General features: G+C 40.3%; 2 protein-coding genes across 5 annotated transcripts in view; both read right to left on the bottom strand.

Annotated features, from left to right (window-relative positions):
- Nucleotides 1-1,634: 1,634 nt before the first annotated feature.
- Nucleotides 1,635-6,868, bottom strand: yy1b (YY1 transcription factor b). Of its 2 annotated transcripts, none has more exons than XM_004542125.6 (5): nucleotides 6,150-6,868; nucleotides 4,808-4,970; nucleotides 3,677-3,737; nucleotides 3,095-3,253; nucleotides 1,635-2,769 (listed from the first exon to the last, which is right to left on the bottom strand). In XM_004542125.6, the coding sequence occupies exons 1-5, from the start codon at nucleotides 6,691-6,693 to the stop codon at nucleotides 2,587-2,589; spliced, it is 1,110 nt and encodes a 369-aa protein (XP_004542182.3). In that variant the 5' UTR covers nucleotides 6,694-6,868; the 3' UTR covers nucleotides 1,635-2,586. The 2 variants fall into 2 exon arrangements, with proteins under 2 accessions (XP_004542182.3, XP_012772012.3); XM_012916558.5 differs by having other exon boundaries at nucleotides 4,808-4,958.
- Nucleotides 6,869-8,216: 1,348 nt separating this feature from the next.
- The window catches only part of evlb (Enah/Vasp-like b), a 49,332-nt gene continuing 40,004 nt past the window's right edge, over nucleotides 8,217-17,544 (bottom strand). For 2 of the 3 annotated variants that reach the window (XM_012916425.2, XM_004542126.2), the window contains exons 4-13: nucleotides 16,041-16,107; nucleotides 13,446-13,516; nucleotides 13,085-13,332; nucleotides 12,823-12,920; nucleotides 12,630-12,669; nucleotides 12,215-12,266; nucleotides 11,251-11,308; nucleotides 11,107-11,167; nucleotides 10,931-10,988; nucleotides 8,217-9,292 (exon numbers count right to left, since the gene is read on the bottom strand). In XM_012916425.2, the coding sequence (XP_012771879.1) occupies nucleotides 9,255-9,292; nucleotides 10,931-10,988; nucleotides 11,107-11,167; nucleotides 11,251-11,308; nucleotides 12,215-12,266; nucleotides 12,630-12,669; nucleotides 12,823-12,920; nucleotides 13,085-13,332; nucleotides 13,446-13,516; nucleotides 16,041-16,107 (791 nt within the window). In that variant the 3' untranslated portion in view covers nucleotides 8,217-9,254. The remainder of the gene's footprint in view (nucleotides 9,293-10,930; nucleotides 10,989-11,106; nucleotides 11,168-11,250; nucleotides 11,309-12,214; nucleotides 12,267-12,629; nucleotides 12,670-12,822; nucleotides 12,921-13,084; nucleotides 13,333-13,445; nucleotides 13,517-16,040; nucleotides 16,108-17,544) is intronic. The other variant, XM_023155153.2, reaches the window with a different exon arrangement.

Genomic DNA, 17,544 nt, shown 5'->3' with positions numbered 1-17,544 from the left:
TTAGCCCCCCTTATTGGCGGACAGGTTGTGCTCTTCTTCTCCTTCCTCAGTTGCAGCTTCACCTAGTGATGGACACACACACACACACACACACACACACACACACACACACACACACACACACACACACACACACACACACATATGCATGCAGCCTGACCTCTTACCTAGTTTCATGCATCTGAGGCATCATCTATCTGTGAGGGCTATTGTTTCTTGACCTTGCTCTGGTTCAATCCTGCATTTCTGCACACAGCCTTCCACCAAGTCTGCACAAAGAACCCTGCATCTTGTGAATCTAAAACTTTTCTACTTAATTTATTTTGAATGCTCAGTAGTGCAATTAACTTTTTTGTTTTTTTGACTAGGGGATAGGACAGGGAGAAAGAATGAAAGAAAGAGAGGGAGAGAAAGAAAAACAGAAGAGAAAACAAACAAAAAAGAGCAACATAATAAATACAACACCATCGCAATAAACTAGCTAACAGTAGATAACAGTAGATACTAAATATTAAATGTTATTGTGCAGCACGCAAGATCGACAGCGCATAATGTGCTTTGAGGTAGCAGCTAAGAAAGGTGTAGTTCATGTCTGTGAACACTCGTGTGTACACCTGTGTGCACACCTGTGTGGATCAGCACGCTTGTATTCAAAAGGTTTCTCCATGTAACAATCTGCCTGGGAGTGTGGGGAGCCGTAGCCCCGTCCCCCAGGGCATGAAGCAGGTATGGAGGAGATCCAGGCCCCAGACATCCAGAGGCCCCAGACTACGAGGACCCGAGGAGGACCACCAAAGGGGCAACCGTGCCACCCTCCTGGGAAGAGCTGAGGAGAGCCCCAAAAGAGAGGTCACCCAGGCAATTAACTATTAAAGAGATCTAAAATTATATTACAGTGCCCATACCATTTGCCAGCACAGGTCTTGTAAACCAATAAGACTCTGAATGTGAACCTCCCGTCCTGGTCGACTGGAACCTTTCTTTGTGCTTGATGCCTACACCTGTCCATCACCTGTCCCGGGCGTAACACACCTTCCACCTTTGAGAAAACTGATGATGGACAGTTTAAGACATAAGAATCAGAGCTGACAACTGGGAACGGGCTAACATCAGGCTACTTTGTTGTCTTTTGTTTGGGGGAGTAAACTACATAAATTTCACTTAGAGCACTTTATACTACGTGTCTCATTCACCCATTAACTTTTTTCTATGCTTAAGTGCTTTCTGTCAAACATTTACGCACATTCATACTACTAGTACTGGGTTGGGCTCCCTTTTGCCTTCAGCACTGCCTTAACTTTCATTGCACAGACTCAACAAGGCCACCATGTCTATATACCTAAATGCAATGAGTGATGTGATTGGCTGATTAGGTAGTCACACAAAGGAGCAGTTGGAACAGTGTCAGATAAGCGTATCAGTATTTTAGGACTTAATCACAACTTGTTTTCCACACTTTTGGAGAAAAATCATTTATAACATTGCACCGTCTCCTCCTTTTTCCTTCTGGCTCCCTCTCGGTTATTAACATGGCGCACGGTGCCAGAGGAGATGCTGCGCAGCAGCAGACTGACAGTCACACAAAGTTTGTCACTCTCAAAGAAGACCCACTTTAGTAAAAACTAACTGTGAAGTTCAGAGTTGGAATGACCCATTTTATTGGTGGGCAGGTGAGATACATGTGTGTAAATATGAACAAAGGAAGTTCATGGTTGACGTCTGTACATTACATTCTAACAAAGAAAGTGATGGTCTCGCAGTCAATTCAAAGCACGCTTCAGGTAATTTGACTGTGACAGGCTCTGAGTGAGATCATATTACTTGTTCATCTGTGTAAAGACGGTTCTTAGAAAATATAAAGCAACTCATGACTAAAGTTTAATCGGTTAACACTTTAAATCACACCTCTATCTATGTCTACTGAATTTTAATACAGCCATACAATACAAGTATACAAGGTTATTCTGTGGTTAGAGAAAAATACAACCGAAGAAGGTGTGAAAATGCAAAGATACAGCCGTTTTGTTTTTTAAACTTTGTATACATGTGAAACAGGTCAAACAAGTCTTGAGGCCTCTTCTTTTGTATCATAGGTACGATCTCTTAATGCAGGAGAAAAAAACCAAAACAAAAAACAATTATACTAAACACAGCCTGAGTCAAGTGTACAATATGCACACTTGAGGGAAATAAAAGCAATGCGACCAAATAAAAATACTAATAGCCCGCTGCTTCTCTGATCACTCCGGTAAAAATAAGTCTCTGATGTTTGTCCATGGGTTCCATCTTCTGGCAGCTGAGTGCCACTGGAGAAACGAAGGGACTGTGCTGGCTGGGGCTTTAGGGAATAGTCACTGCGTTCCTCATCCAATATGACAGCAGAAGAAGAAGAAAGGGGGCTCAGGAAAAACCAGCTGAATTTCAGTGTTCTAAGTCTTTTAATCTGTCAGATTTTTAATATAAATCAATAAGTCTCAAGCTTCTCATTCCATCTTCAAACGAGGTCTCACGTGTGTCGCTAGAATGCTCTTTTTTTTTCCTTTCTTCTTTTTTCGTCTTCGTGACTCGACGCTGACGGATACGTCCTCATTGGTTATTTTTGGCTTTGGCGTGTGTGAGAATGTGAGACTTTAGGTTGGTTGACTGGGCAAATTTCTTATTGCAGCCGTCGAAAGGGCAGACGTAGGGCCGGTCTCCAGTGTGGATCCGCACGTGCGTGCGCAGGTTGAAGTCCAGAGAAAACCTTTTCCCGCAGCCTTCGAAGGTGCACTGAGGGGAGAGGAGCAGAGGAATGATTAAACAGTGCGTCTTTAAAACCTTCCACAGCAATGGTCTCATTTCAATGAAAATATGCCAGTGTTTATCCAGAATCACTCGTTAAAATCGCTCGAGCAGAAATTGTCTGAAAAGACTTTAAACAATTCCAGCCGGTGTCATTTACCCACCAAAGATAAACTTTTACTGACATTTGGTGGGTGAATCTCATCAGGGAGAAATTACTTAGCCCATTTTCCTTCACTTGAATTAAGCACCCTGCAGTGCTGAGTTTATAAGCTTTATATGGAAAGTCTGTGCGTGTGTGTGTGTGGACAACCTGGAAGGGTTTCTCCCCTGTGTGAACGAGTTGATGGCGCTTGAGCTTGGAGCTCTCAACAAAGGCCTTGCCGCACTCGGCGCAAACGTGCACACGGGGTCCGTGGGTGTGGAGATGCTTCCTCATGGCCGAGTTATCCCTGAACATCTTTGTGCAGCCCTGAAGGAGCGAAGAAGCAGTTAGTAAGGTGCTTTGCAGCAAGGTTCAGGTTTTCTCTGCTAATGCATGCTTAAAGGGAGCTCAGCATTTTCTGCAGTTTCTCTGACACATCTTTAAATTGTGAAAAACAGTGGGATAGAGTAAGAGTGCCCCTATTCTCTCCTGAAGTGATAATGTACTCTTAAAAGCCTCACACTGAAGTAGCAAGCAGCTCACGGAGCGAACAAAACCCATTTACATTAGCTAATTCAGATAAGGCCTGATTGTTCTAGTGCACGCATAAAAATCAATACACTCAAGTGCTTTTAAATAACCTTCAGTGAAATTTCCAATTACACGGAAAGCAACAAAGTGCAAGACTTTTAAACCCATCAGGAGTGATGGCCAGAACAGTGACAAGGAGGGACACATCAATGAACTCACTTTATGAGGGCAAGCTATCGTGCGGGGGGCATCGTCCTCTTTGACTTTCCTGGGTTTCATTCTGCAAATAAAAAAAAATAAAGAAATAAGCTCCTGTGTTATCTACAGGTCCAGGTTACACCAGATTATTGATTAACTTGACTCCTAAAGGACATTTAAACGCATTTAAAAGACACACATAACGAAAACAGCATGACCAATTACAGGTATACATCTATTTACAAATAAACACTGGTACGCTTAAAGTAAAATCCAACTAATGTAATATTTACAGGCCTTTTAAACACCTTATCATGGTTTTTGAGACACAGAGTCAAAAAAACAACAACAAAAAACTCAACTAAAAGGGACAACTGAAACATCAACAGAGATTAAAACAGACTGATATCAACAGTTAAGTAAACGTCAGCGCACTGATTTCACAGCAATTAGTCTCACCATTATAAACTTCTTAGACCTGGTAAATAATATACCACAGCATTATCATTGTTCTTTGCAAATAAGTAACTAAACTAAACACAAAAAAGAAACAACTCCTTCAGTGTTAACTGTTGCACTGTTTTGATAGAATAAGAAAATCAACTAGACATTGTTAGGCAATAACAAACAATTAATTTAAAAAAAGAAAAACCTCACAAAATGACCCACTGGACACTGAATAGTGCACCACGGGCTTTTGTGATCAATTAATCGTCAATTCATAATAAAACACAATATAATAAGGGTAAACAGAAAGCCTCTCTTTGGTCTGATTTAGTAACAACATCCTAGCTTCTCCAGTAAACACTCTACACATGGCCTAATCCACTTGTGCACAAACATTAAACAGAGAAAATAATCACAAGGCATGTTTGTGTAATACCTGACACAGTTATTAAATCCTAATTACATTTTGTAACCAAACCTTGACATTTTAATTCTTGGGAGGAAAACTAAGGAAAAAAACTCCAGAGTTTAGCAGAGTGCAGCTAAAATTTACCCTGTGTGTTTTTGACCTTTCAGACTCATGGCATTCGTGAGCAGCAGCGGTATTGTTGTGCATATTCATCAGAACTGTGTGGACAGTGTAAACAGGTCTGTTTACAGCTGGGGATGACTGACGCAGGGGTGCTGGCACACACACACACTCACCTGGCAAACTCAGCCAGCTGTTTTGGGTCTGAAAGGTCGATCCCCGGGATACCACCAGGGGGCAGCTTCTTCCCCGTCATGTACTCGGAGTAATCCGGAGGAGAGTTCTCCCCAACAATCTGCTCCTCCACCACCGATTCATGGTCAATGTCTTTATTATCATCTAGAAACACATTACAGAGACTGAACCGATAACATATTGGTGTTACCCTGGCTACAAGCCTCAGGAGGCTGGAAACATGTGCCCCCTGGGTTTTTTTTTTAAATATAATTACCCAGGAGAAATGAATATAAAAGCACATATTCACATTAGGGTGTTTACCTGTTATTCACCATATGGCTACCTTTACTTTGCAAACTTTAACTTGTTATTTTTTTCTTAATTCAAATAAGTATCTTGTTTACAATAGTTTTGTTTTCAAGAGATTATGCAAACTGGGAATTAATTCCATGTTTGAAATATGTTAAACAAAAATAATTCAAATGACATAAAACACACAAACACAAAGAGACGCTAACACACAAACACATAACAAGATAAGCGTGCAAATAAGATGTGCATGTGTGTAAATGACTCCTACTCACTACCAACCAGCAGAGAGCACTAAAAATAGATGACTGCGGTGTCCACTCAGAAAACATGTAGACAAGTATATTGCTAAAAGTTATTCTGATAAACAGTTCTTTATATAGTTTGTGTAATATAAATCACAGGCACAGATAATATGAGCTCTCGTTTAGCCCATAAAAGCCTTTTATGCGATTATAAATTCCCACCTGCTCAGTATCACTCTGCACCTAGCCTAATGGAGCTAGCCTTATGCAGAAGCAGAGCTGTCTGGTTAACTAGCAGCAACAGCAGCCAGAGCTAACTGCTAAACAGCTCCCGACTCATAATATAAGCGAATATCACACAGTAGACACCTAGGTACTGTATCAGTTGCTTTTGTGCATTTAAAGTGCCACAATTTCGCGGCCTAAAGAGAAGAAAACCCCCCGAAACCCAGCTGCTTCTCTCTCACTCCCCCGAGCACCGCCGCCATCTCTGCCTGGCCACGACTATCGCCATTTTTTCGGGGCCGCCGCCATACTTACTCGTCTCGGGGAATATGGCGGCGCCCAGCAACACCTAAAACATGGCCTCCCTTCAAAACAAAAACATTTCGATATACTACAGCGGGGGTTTGGATCGAAAAATTGTGTTACACGTCGCTTCTCATGGAGGTGCGGCGGAGCACTCCAGGAACTAGTCTGGTGCAGCAGGACAACGCCCTGGTAATGAGGCCTCATGCAACGGCTAACAACGGAGCTGTTAAAACACAGCTAGGCTAAGGTTACTTACCCGATGCCCACATTGTAACAGAAAATTCCCCCTCCAGTGTCTTTATTTGCACCTGCTTCTGTTCCCATTTTCTTCCGCCGGCCTCAGCGCCGCTTAAATAGCTCTTTTTGCCCGCTTTCTTCCCACCAGTGCCGCCTCCTCGTTTCACCCGACCCACTGAGCTCTTCCCAGCCACAGTCACTAAAGTCTGCTCAATATACTCGTCCTCCACCCCAGGAGCCGGCACCGGGATGAGGATCTGGTCCTCAAACCCTCCACCGCCGTCCGTATGCAGATCCGAGTCATCCCCACCGACCACCTCCTCCCGGGTCTGGACTAGGATAACCTCCTGGTGGTGGTGGATCGAGCTGGGGTCGTCCGTGACCAGTGGCTGGAGCGCGATCATGGGTTGCCCGTCGTCGTCGTCGTCGTCATCCCCGCCGACCACCGTGGTCTCGATAGTTTCCACCGGTATCGTCTCTACCTCTATCTCGTGGAGCTCCACAATCTCGGCCGGCATCTCCGAGCCGTCTGTCTCAATGTACAGCGTATCTCCGGATGCCATGTTGAAATTCGCCAGCTTGTCTCTCTCATTCACGCCGTGTTGTGCTCCTTTTAGGACCTCACAAACACACTCACACACCCCCTGCTCTGCTCCTGCCGCTGTCTCTTCTCCCTCTTCGATAACAACTCTCTTCACTCCGTCCCACGCCAGTTCTCGTCGCCACTATCCTCTGTCACAAGGAAACATCGCGAGACTTCACTGAACCCAGCGATAACAGTGCTACTAGCGATAGTGGGGGTTCCCAAAGTTCGTAAACATGAGGTTATACACAGTTTCTGGTTTAGTTGCACAAACAGGGTGACAATTTATTATCATTATTAATAATAATAATAATTTGTGTTGTTATTAATACTATGACAAATGCATAGTTTCACTTGTGCTAATATTACTGCAAATATCTCTGAACCTCACCTGATTTATGCAACATTAATCAAATGATAATTGCTTCTAAAATACAGCAAATCACTGGGTAGAGCGAGGAGATCCCAAATGTACTTTAAAAAGGGCAACAAACAAAATAGGCAACTTAAAAAAAATGTGTTTTTGATGGGCATAGGTGATATTTATATTTTTTCCTGGTTTAACTTTATCAACTATACATCACAAATGAATTTTGTTTGTTTGTTTTTTTTAAGTATAAAAAATAACCCAACAAAATAAAATATAAAAATATAAGATATATTGATATTTCTAGCTCTGTAACCTGTGACCTCAAGCATACATCCAGTCTTGAGCCTTTGCAAACCATAGTCTAAGTTTCCTGTTTGTATCTGACTAGTGACATCAGGTGTCTTTATATGCTGCTCTGGCCCATCTTCTTCAAGGCTTGATGCGTTGTGTGTTCAGAGATGCTCTTTTGTGCACCGTGGCTGTAACAAGCGGGTGAGTGTATATGTTTGAGCGATGAGAACAAAGTGGTCCTTCACACCTGCTGGCCTCACTAATCAGAACGTGTCGAGTACAGCGGCTTGGACAGCCGTGGTGTAGCAGCTGGTGCGGTGTTTGCACTCAGAAGTTATATGAAGTTTTATCAGTGAACAACAACCCTGCAGTTCATGTTGTGTCTTGATGGGCTTTTTATGTGGGTTGATTCATTCTTTTGAAAACACAGCAATATAAACAAAGATGTGAAAATAACTACACAGCTCACTATGAAAGGTTTTAAAAAGCAATCTTCATATAATGATAGTAATAATATTTAGTGAATACTGTATTTTGTAAATGTGGTCTTTAAGGAACACGTTACACTCCAGTGGTTGAATTGTGAATGGTCTCATCACCAAATCATATGTAAAAACTGTATCACATAACTGATCGTTGACTGAATATCTCTGCAGGGGCATTCATTACACAAACAGGCTACACAAATGTGCACTTTAAAAACACACTGAGACTGCACAAAAGCGCTCACATGTGTTTCAGCAGCAGTAATTTATGGCACCTGTTTCAATGACAGCAGACAAAAACTGCAAAGAAGCAAAACAAACACACAAAAGGAAAGAGACCACCTCATTTATCCAAGACGTGTTTTACAGTTTATTTCAATTCATTTTAAACTTCCGTTATATTTTTTTTGTTTTTTGTCGTTGTTCTCAAACCAGGAAGCACTTTGTCGTAAAAGGAGAAAATAAAATGAACAATACTTCACCATATCCTTGCAGCCAATAAACATTTCATTAACAACATGATCACAAATACTCGGGTGTATTTAATTATTTTTATTATTTTCTCTTTTTTTAGTGTTTATTTTTTTGGATTTCATAAGATTGCAATATCCAAAATTTGTGTTTACTCCAACATTGGTTTCAGTTCAAGGTCTGTTTTTTATGTTTTGTCTTGTTTTTTTTCTGCCATGGTTCCACACATAACTGTGAAAAGGATAAAAAATCTTTAAAAAATATTTTATATCAGGTGAAGAGAAAAAAGAGGATGATCTCGCAAATGCATCTAAAAAAAACAAAGAAAACAACAAAATGAAAACAACCGATATAAAATTTAAAACACTGACATAAAGTGATGTGCAATATTATATCCACATTATCATTACTATCATATTCTCATTATTATTTCCTCATTATTACCATTGCCCCTACTACCCTACTACTATTACTCATTACTGACATCACGCTTACAATCATAAGAATGATAGGAATAATAATGAAAGTGACAGTAATGACGATTTAAAAAATCTGTGAAAAAGTAAAGCAATTAAAATCATAGCATCAAATATCCTTTGGACCAAAGACAGAGGAGAGAACTGGGCAAACAAACAGACAAAGAAATGAGAGCAACTGGTGCGAGAGTGCGCCCCATTCACGTATTCCTCTCAGAAACAAACAAATCAAATGTTACACAGACACGTCTGAGGTGTTACAGCAACGTTTGCACCAGTGCTTCAACACCGCAGCTGAACGTGATGAGTAGATGTCACAGTTTGGGCCTCCCGTCCTGACTCCGCCTCCTCCTCCTCTTCTTCTTTAGGGCCCCAGCAGCTGCTGCAGGAGCAATGGTTTGAAAAAAAGGTGGCTCACGTCTGGGAGGGGGGGGGTCGCGCTGAAAGATTATGTTGTGCTAACTCGACTGAGTTCATGTCTAATGGCTGTAAGGAGAGAGAAAAAAGTGTGTCATATTTGAGAGCTCTACATCATCAGTGTGGTTTATTTTTGCTTCCTGACAAAACTGATGTATACTGTCAGACACATGCAGCGCTACTGTGAGCAATAACCTGCACAAAAATAGCAAAACTGATACAATTCAAAACTCATATGTGCATTAATTTCATTTCTACCTTTTTAAATTAGTTTTTTAATTTGTTAAGCTTAAAATATTAGTACAGGTTACATTTCCCAACACATCTTCACCACTGGACACCTTTACACATCTTTGAGTAAATCTGATCATTTTCTACTCATCCTGTGTTGTTGCTCTTCCACAGCTACACTACAGACTTTAACACTTTAACATTGCCAAACAAAGTAAAACATAAAAAGTTACTTAGTGATTTTACTTACATCAATATATTTTTTGAATGTAATTATTCTGTGGGATATTTCACCATTGTTATTATTGTGAATACTTTGGCCTATTTGTGTACTGAATGCCATATGTAGTGGATTTTTAGATAGTTAAACTAACAGAAGAAGCTGCTCTCAGCTGCTCTTTTATTCCTAAAAACACAGAAGCCAGTGTTTATTCAATTACCATTATTATGTTGTATTTTTGCTAGGTTTTTATTACAATGCTTTATATGATATACAATGATATGGTACTTGTATAGAATTGTTTTTGGTATGTTAATGTATTGATAATCTGCTTATTAGTTTTAGTCTTAATTTTGTTTGTAATTCATGAGAAAAATGAAGAAGTTAATTAAGAAGTTGCAGAATAGATTCTGCTATACAGACACAAGAAGTTTTTTTTTTTTTTTGTTTACCACGGACACATCAAAGCTGTGAAAAAAAATTGCCGCAAAGTCTCCTGATACTAAAACTATTTTATTTTTCCTCTGTATCTTATTTTATTTTGTAAGTACAGTAGTAGTTCATAAGTAGTTTTGTAAGTACAGAATACGATTTCAGCTAATTTTTCCCCACTTAACTAAAATTAATTTTCTTTGCCTCCAGTTTAAATTTTCACTTAATCTTAGTATACTATAATAATCTTATAGCCAACATACCTTCAATCTGTCATGCATGTGTTCTTACATTGTACTTAGAAAACCTTTTAGTTAATCAACACTGTTATTGTCTACTGAGACTTTTATTATAACATTCTCTAGATATTATTTAATAAACGTGCTGATGTCACTAAATGTCAAATGTTAAATATTATGCATGTAGGCTATTTAAGAGTTGATGTGCAATTTAGCAATGTATATCCTCTTGGTGAGCAATGGTAAACTTATTGGGATAATATTAAACAGATTAGCACATAACGACAACAAAAATAGTACTAATAGTTATTATTATTATTATTATAATGTCTTAAAGGGATTCATCTTTTTCTTGTGAAAGTAACAAATTCAAATATTCATGATACTGCTTTTGTAGAGTTTGATGTTTTAAATCCATTTGTACTTTTCTGTGAATCTAGTGCAACCTAGTGGTTACACATGTGTATAACTATCAAACTCCCACAATTCCGCTGGATAGGCTTCCTTTTAAATATTCATTAACATGAATTAGGAGAGAGTAAATGATCCTCCTCAGGTTTTCAAGAGAAGATTAAACCAACCTACCATCGATGATTTCGTCCTTCACTTTGTGCAATTCACGAAACACCTCTTCCAATATTTCCTGTTGAAGCACAAACGGGTAACTCGTAAAACATCACCAATTGATTGCTTTACCGTGGAAACGAGCTTATACTTTTAACAAAATAGCAAAACATTTTGCTGGGTAATGCTTTCTTTACCTGTTTCATTCTATCGAGGTCTAACGAGTCTGTGTCGCCACCACTCCCCGCAGGTCGTGCTCTGCGTAACACAAAATAATTCTCTGTCACTAGCTGTTACTGTATTGCTTCACAGTGACAAGCAGCGGGGATTCCCTTTCTCACCTCGACGCCATTGCCCTGTCTGCAGAGTTTGCTCGGTCCCAGGGCTTCTTTGCTCCGTCTAGACGACAAAGGAAAAAGATCAGATAAAAAAACGAGAGAGAAAAAAAGTCATACATGCATTTCTGGATTTATCATTGCTCTGAAATCCCATTTGCTATCAGGATTTTTAAAAACTTGTAATAGTTCTACTATCATGAGAAACGATGATACCACACCTAAATAAAACCAAAATAGCTCCGTGACAATAAAGCGATGTTAAACATGCTGTAATGATTTGTTAGTATCATGTCGATATCAGCACCGTGTTCAGCACCTTCAGTTCTGAAGGCAAAAGGAGATCAAACCCAGTACTGGTGTAACTAATGAAGTGGTGAGTGTCTATTTAAAAACAAAAAAAACTTAATTCCAAACTTCTGTACATGTTAAAAGTTATTTTTTTCTTTCTCTTAGAAATGTTTGTGGATCTGCTTCTAATATTTTTACTTTTCCATCCCACACCTTTTTCATGTGTTTCAAACGTGGTTTGTAACTGCGTTTAGTCAAAGGAGCTTGCAAAGAAAAGCGTCTGGACTTCTTTAAGTTGCTTGAAGACGTTTCACCTCTCATCCGAGAAGCTTCTTCACCTAGGCTCAGGCGATTAGAGGATCATCAGGGGGTCCTTTCGTCCCTCTGTGGGGGGACACTCCCACTAGATTTAAATCTGGGACTCCCCACCATATGACCTTAGAACTGAAGAAGCTTCTCGGATGAGAGGTGAAACGTCTTCAAGCAACTTAACCCTGGAGAACCCATGGGGTCAGATCCGACCCCATTGGTTTACTAGGGAAACCATGGGGTCAAATTTGACCCCATGGTTTCTCCAGGGTCAAAGAAGTCCAGACGCTTTTCTTTGCAAGCTCCTTTGACTACAATGACCTGGATGACTGAGAACCTTCACAGACGTAACTGTGTTTAGTTTTCTCACCCGTTGCGTTCTGTCCACTCCGAGTGCTGGGCGACGGAGAATTTGGGTCATCCTAGAGAAGCACAATGAAATCGGTAAGCATCACTCACAATACCACAAATGCTATTATCCTCGTTAGCGAGCCAGCAGTTTGATGCAGAATATTCTGCAAATATCAGTCTCACCTGTGTGAAACCAGGCTTCTTTAATCTGATTTCCTTGTGATTAATGATTATTACTGAGCTTTTATCATCATTTCTCGATGTTTCCATCACAACACAAATGATAACAATGATCATTATCACCCTTATATAATCAGCATCAACATTATCCTGATCCCTGCCTAAACCGTTACCCTAATTATCACCGTAAATCACAGAGCGAGCAGTGCTCAGCTTCATGAATTGCAAACCATCTCCGTTTCGCACGCACTTACATTTTGGCTGTCCTCGGGCTTCTCTGAAGCTGCTTTCCTTCTGGAGGAAAGAAGAAGCCTCAAGTGAGAAAAAGGAATTTCATTGAAATTCCAGAATGAACTAAACAAAAAACTAAAGATTTCAGTGACCAGTTGTATCTAATATAGCAACAGTATGTGAGAGAAAAAGACCTTCGGCCTGTATTGATCTGACCTTCGTGCCAACAGAGCATTCATCTCCTCCATCAGTCCTCCACTCCCCCCACTTGTTCGGTTAGCTTCATTTTTGGCACCTGAAGAGCTGTCATCAGGCTGAAGAAAGCAGAGGAAAAAAAACGACAACTGTGGGTTACTCCCTGATATGTGCAAATCATGAACATTTTAAAGTATGTCAGTCAAATCTGAAGGAGATAATCCAGCTATATCCCGCATGGTTTACAGAAATTTCACCCAAACATCATAAAGTGTTGCCTCACTCTTTGAACACGGCGTAGTTTGGCTCCAGCAATCATAGCCGCAAGACCTGTCGGCGCAGAGGTCTCATCCCCGTGGCTTCCTCCGCCTAAGGGCAGTGGAGGAGGGAGAGGAGGTTGCGGCGCCCCTGCTGACGGTGGCGGCGGGCCTGGCGGTGGTGGAGGAGGAGGTGGGCCGCCCATGATCACCGGTGGAGGTACTACTGGTGGGGCAACGGAGAGCACAGCAGGATGGCCTTGGAAAGGAGAACCTAGAGGAAAAGTGCAGCGAGTGATTGAAACTCAGTCGCTTTGTGCAATATTTATTTAAAGAACTATTTTTACCAGCTGAACTTTAGCTGACCTGTGCACTTCGTGTGAGTACCTGAGTTGGAGGACCGTCGCTCCCGCTCCATGTGCGCCTGCATCTGCTGCTGCTGTTGCTCCATCATTTGCCTGCAGAGACAAGAAGGATCACAGCTGCTCACTTAATATCAAACATGTCAAATCTTGTCCTAAAATCTGACAATTTACCCACCTACAGGAAAAGTTCAGAAAACCATCGCACAGTAATAGACAGAGAAATGTCCACTTGCCTCAAAGATGCGCTAGGATCGGAATTAGGTTTTGATTTCAAATGTTCCAACTGCTTGATCCAATATTTATCAGATATTAAAGCTCCACACGTTCTTTTGGGATATTTCTTCTTAAGTCATAATCATCGTTTGTGTCAGGTAGTTTCTGTCACAGCCCCTGGGTTTGGAGTTTGGTATTCTTCTATAACATTTAGATTATGGGATGGGTTCTACTATAGTTTCTTTTTTTAAAATTTATTTATAGTTTAGTTTCATGTTTGTTTCATTATCATTCCAGGATTTTGAGTTCCTATTAAGTTTTGTATTCTCATCTACATAATATGCATTTTCTTGTTGGTTTCTATATGATGATGTTTAGTTTTTAAGGATACTTGGTGTTTAGCTATTGTTAAACTGGAAAGGTAGTTTCTGTTAGCGTTTAGAGTTTGTTGCTTATATCTGATTCCCTGTATTTTGGTTTATTTCTCCCACCACCCCCAGTATTGCTGTGTGTGTGTGTATGAGTTAGTTAGTGGCTCAGTATTTAGTTAGTTTCTTCCTGGTTTACTTTGTTAGTTTGTGTCTCTTTTACTTCTCATGTGTAATTACCTTGATTGGTTCCAGCCGTGTCTCATTAACCTGATGTGTCCGCTTCCTATGATTACATAATGTGTGTATAAATAGTCCTTCCCTGCCATTGAGTCTTTGTTAGTGTCTGTCTGTTTTCATTTGGTAACTCTGGGCATAGGAAACAGTGCGTGGCCCAGGTGAGCTCTTTGGAATCACATCGGAAATGAGGCAAAACAACACAAAAAATAGTGTAATTATTTGAAACATGTTTTTCTTTGGAGTTTTAACTAAAAGTCACTACCTTAATTGCTGTTGTTTAGTATAAAGTCTAATGAGACCACTGTACGAACTGCACTCAAGCTCTAGCAGATGGTGAGTTTTTCTCGCATGCTGTCACCGTGAGTCAGAGGTTTGAATTCACATCCCAACATGGTAACACTTAACAAAGATGGACACAAAAACCTGCTTGCTTACTAAAAAAATCGACTCAGAAATACCTGATTTCACAAATAATCCCCCAATAACTTAATTGCTCTGCACTTTCCAGAGGAACAAATGAATTACTACTAAGCATTCACTTTATTTGAGGTAATAGCGAGGTAATGAGGATCCACTGAGATCTGCTTAATAAGACACATGAATGGCTTTGTATTAGTTATTAATTAATGACTCATAAAGAAAGTGAAGAGCTATATTATATTGACAGATAATTATTAAATAATTATTACCCAATGAGCCAGAATTATCTTCCAGCTGGGTCTTTAATAAATAATCATCTACTGTACAGCCCTTGATTAGGGCTAATTATGAAGGTGCTGATGAATGCCTCCTGAACTATCAGATCATTCCTGATTTGTTCTTCACCTGCGTTTTAGTAAGTAAACAAGTTTTTGTGTCTTATATCATGCAGTGTGCCCATCTCCTGCTCCTCATTCATCCAAGCCAACATCACTTTTCTCCTCGATCTTTATCCCACCTATCTCATTACATCTCTGTCTTTGATTTGAGGAGATATGCGATGTGACATCTGAGGCAGCAACCTGTCTGATGTGACAGCAGCGTGCGCACAGCAGGAGCAGAGGTGCTTAGTAAACAACAGTTCTCTGAAATTAATTTGCTTCCGCTGACCAGGACGCAAACGCACGCAATCTCCCCTCACAATCGCAGACATAATCCTTTGTGGCAGAGGAACAGTTCATCCGACATGGGGATCAGACAGAGCCATAATTCCCTTCATATTTGTTCTCTTAAGTACTGGCATTCGGCATTTAGATGAACCAGCAGGCGGAGCTGAAATAAGTTTAAAAACAGCAACAAAGACCTCGTTGTGTCCGAGTCCGTCTCTGAAGTGGAGAGAGGAACAGCAGGCGCAGTGGAAGAAAGGCAAGCCACAGTGTAAACCGTGGAAATGGCCTTAAGGGTCATTTTGAATACTGCTTATCCACTACTTTGTATATTTTAATCTGCCACTATGATTTAGAAAACGGGGACTACTTGTGTTTTAGCCATTACTGTAAAACTTTCAGTCTTTATCATTGTGACCCACTGGAAGGTAGGAGGGATACAGAGGACAGTAAGAGGAGGGGAGGGATGAGTTTTGCTTCAGTTCACAAGAGCCTGTGATCCTTCACTAAAAATATTCTTCTCATGGATGACAAGATACTAATTTTCTCCCACTTTTTTGGCACCACAGTTCATTCAGATCATTTTTCTGATTGCAAAAGCTGCCAGACAAGGTGGGCTTAAAAATAAACAAATAAATAATCTGCTAACAGGGGTTCATGTTACATAGACTGCCTTGCAAAGAAGGAGAAAACGTCTTTTTTAAATGATACCTTGCTCTCTGAGCTTCTATCTCATCTGAAGTCGGTCCATTCTGGACTTGGCGCTGGAGAGCTGGACCTAAAGATGCAAATGAAAACAGAAAGAAAGAAAAAGACACAAATAGAGTGAAGTTGACCTTAATGTTTCATTATCAGCACTATTATGTCAGTTAAAATTAGTGCCAGTCAAGATAATTAACTATAAAATCACAAGGAACGTAACAGCGACTGATCATTATGTTGTCTCATTTCCATAATAAGTAATGTGCAGTGAAAAGCATGATAATCCCCGACTTCATGTAAATGAGCTTAAACTCATTCATGCACTTTTACTGTTGAAGGGGAGCAGAAGATGTCCTGCTGCAACGCTGTCCTTCTGTTTACTCCTGCGCTCTTTTAGAGACAAGTCATTTGATTCGTAATGCTGCAGTGAGGCGACATCTGAGAGCGGCCTTCTCTTAAATTTTTAAATTCACACAAATGTCAATATGAGCACAAACACATGCAAGCGCACAAACAAATGTCAGCCAGAGCCCCACGAGTACTTCTGGGGTGAAATACAACTTGCCGACGGGTTTATGAATCACCAAAACTAGAAACAGAGCGGCTGAGCGGCTGAGCGAGGTCTGGAGAGTGTCTGAGCTGCTCTTTCTAAACAGATGAACCTAACTGAGAACAGAGGAAATTCTGTCAGCTGTGGTTACAAACTCAGTAAAAACAAACCATTGTGGCATCTCCTTTGGTGGATGAGGCTCAAAATCAAATATACTGTATGCGAGAGTCATTATTGTCTGAGCTACAAGGCTTTTGGTATCTAATCCTTTTACTACCATAAGTGAGATCTGCAGATAGAGCCAGAAAGGAAATGCAATTAATTGAACACATGATAAGACTTCAACTTGGGGTTTACAATTAAATCAGATGTCAATGTCAAGGATGTTCTCATGACTGAATTCCTCTGGATTAAGGAAGTAAGTAAGGAGGAATCTTGTGGTGTTTTTTTGGTTACTTTTTGGTTGATTTATGATCACTTCCCTTTAAATCTAATCAAGAGTTGTAAAAGTGTTTGAAATAGGCATAAAACTCTATAGACCATGTTCCCTTTTGTCTACGTAAAGATGTCCCTTACATAACAGTTTTATGGCTCTACATAGTCAGCCTGTTTTCAGGGTCACTGCTCACTGACGATTCTCTCCACTGCTCACACCTCTAATGGAATAGACTCTGGCTGATGGTGCTAATGGCTGCTATTGATCAAGTAACAGAAACCCAAAAATACAACGATGGCAAAAGCTTTGAGTCATGGCTGCTATCAGACACCTGTCCTACACACATGCATGGTGTTTCATCTTAGATCCTAATGTTATATTTTTAGAATCCAGGTTTTGTCCAGAACAGGTTTAGACCCAACAAAATTTAATTTACTAATAAATGCCCGTGCATGCTTGGCCTGTTTGTGGTGTTGCATGTGAAATTAAAATGCATTTTTATCACGTGTCATATAAGCAAACAATGT

This window comes from Maylandia zebra, linkage group LG15 (genome assembly GCF_041146795.1).
Source record: "Maylandia zebra isolate NMK-2024a linkage group LG15, Mzebra_GT3a, whole genome shotgun sequence".
NCBI classification, from domain to species: domain Eukaryota; kingdom Metazoa; phylum Chordata; class Actinopteri; order Cichliformes; family Cichlidae; genus Maylandia; species Maylandia zebra.
This window is presented reverse-complemented; position numbering and strand designations above follow the sequence as displayed.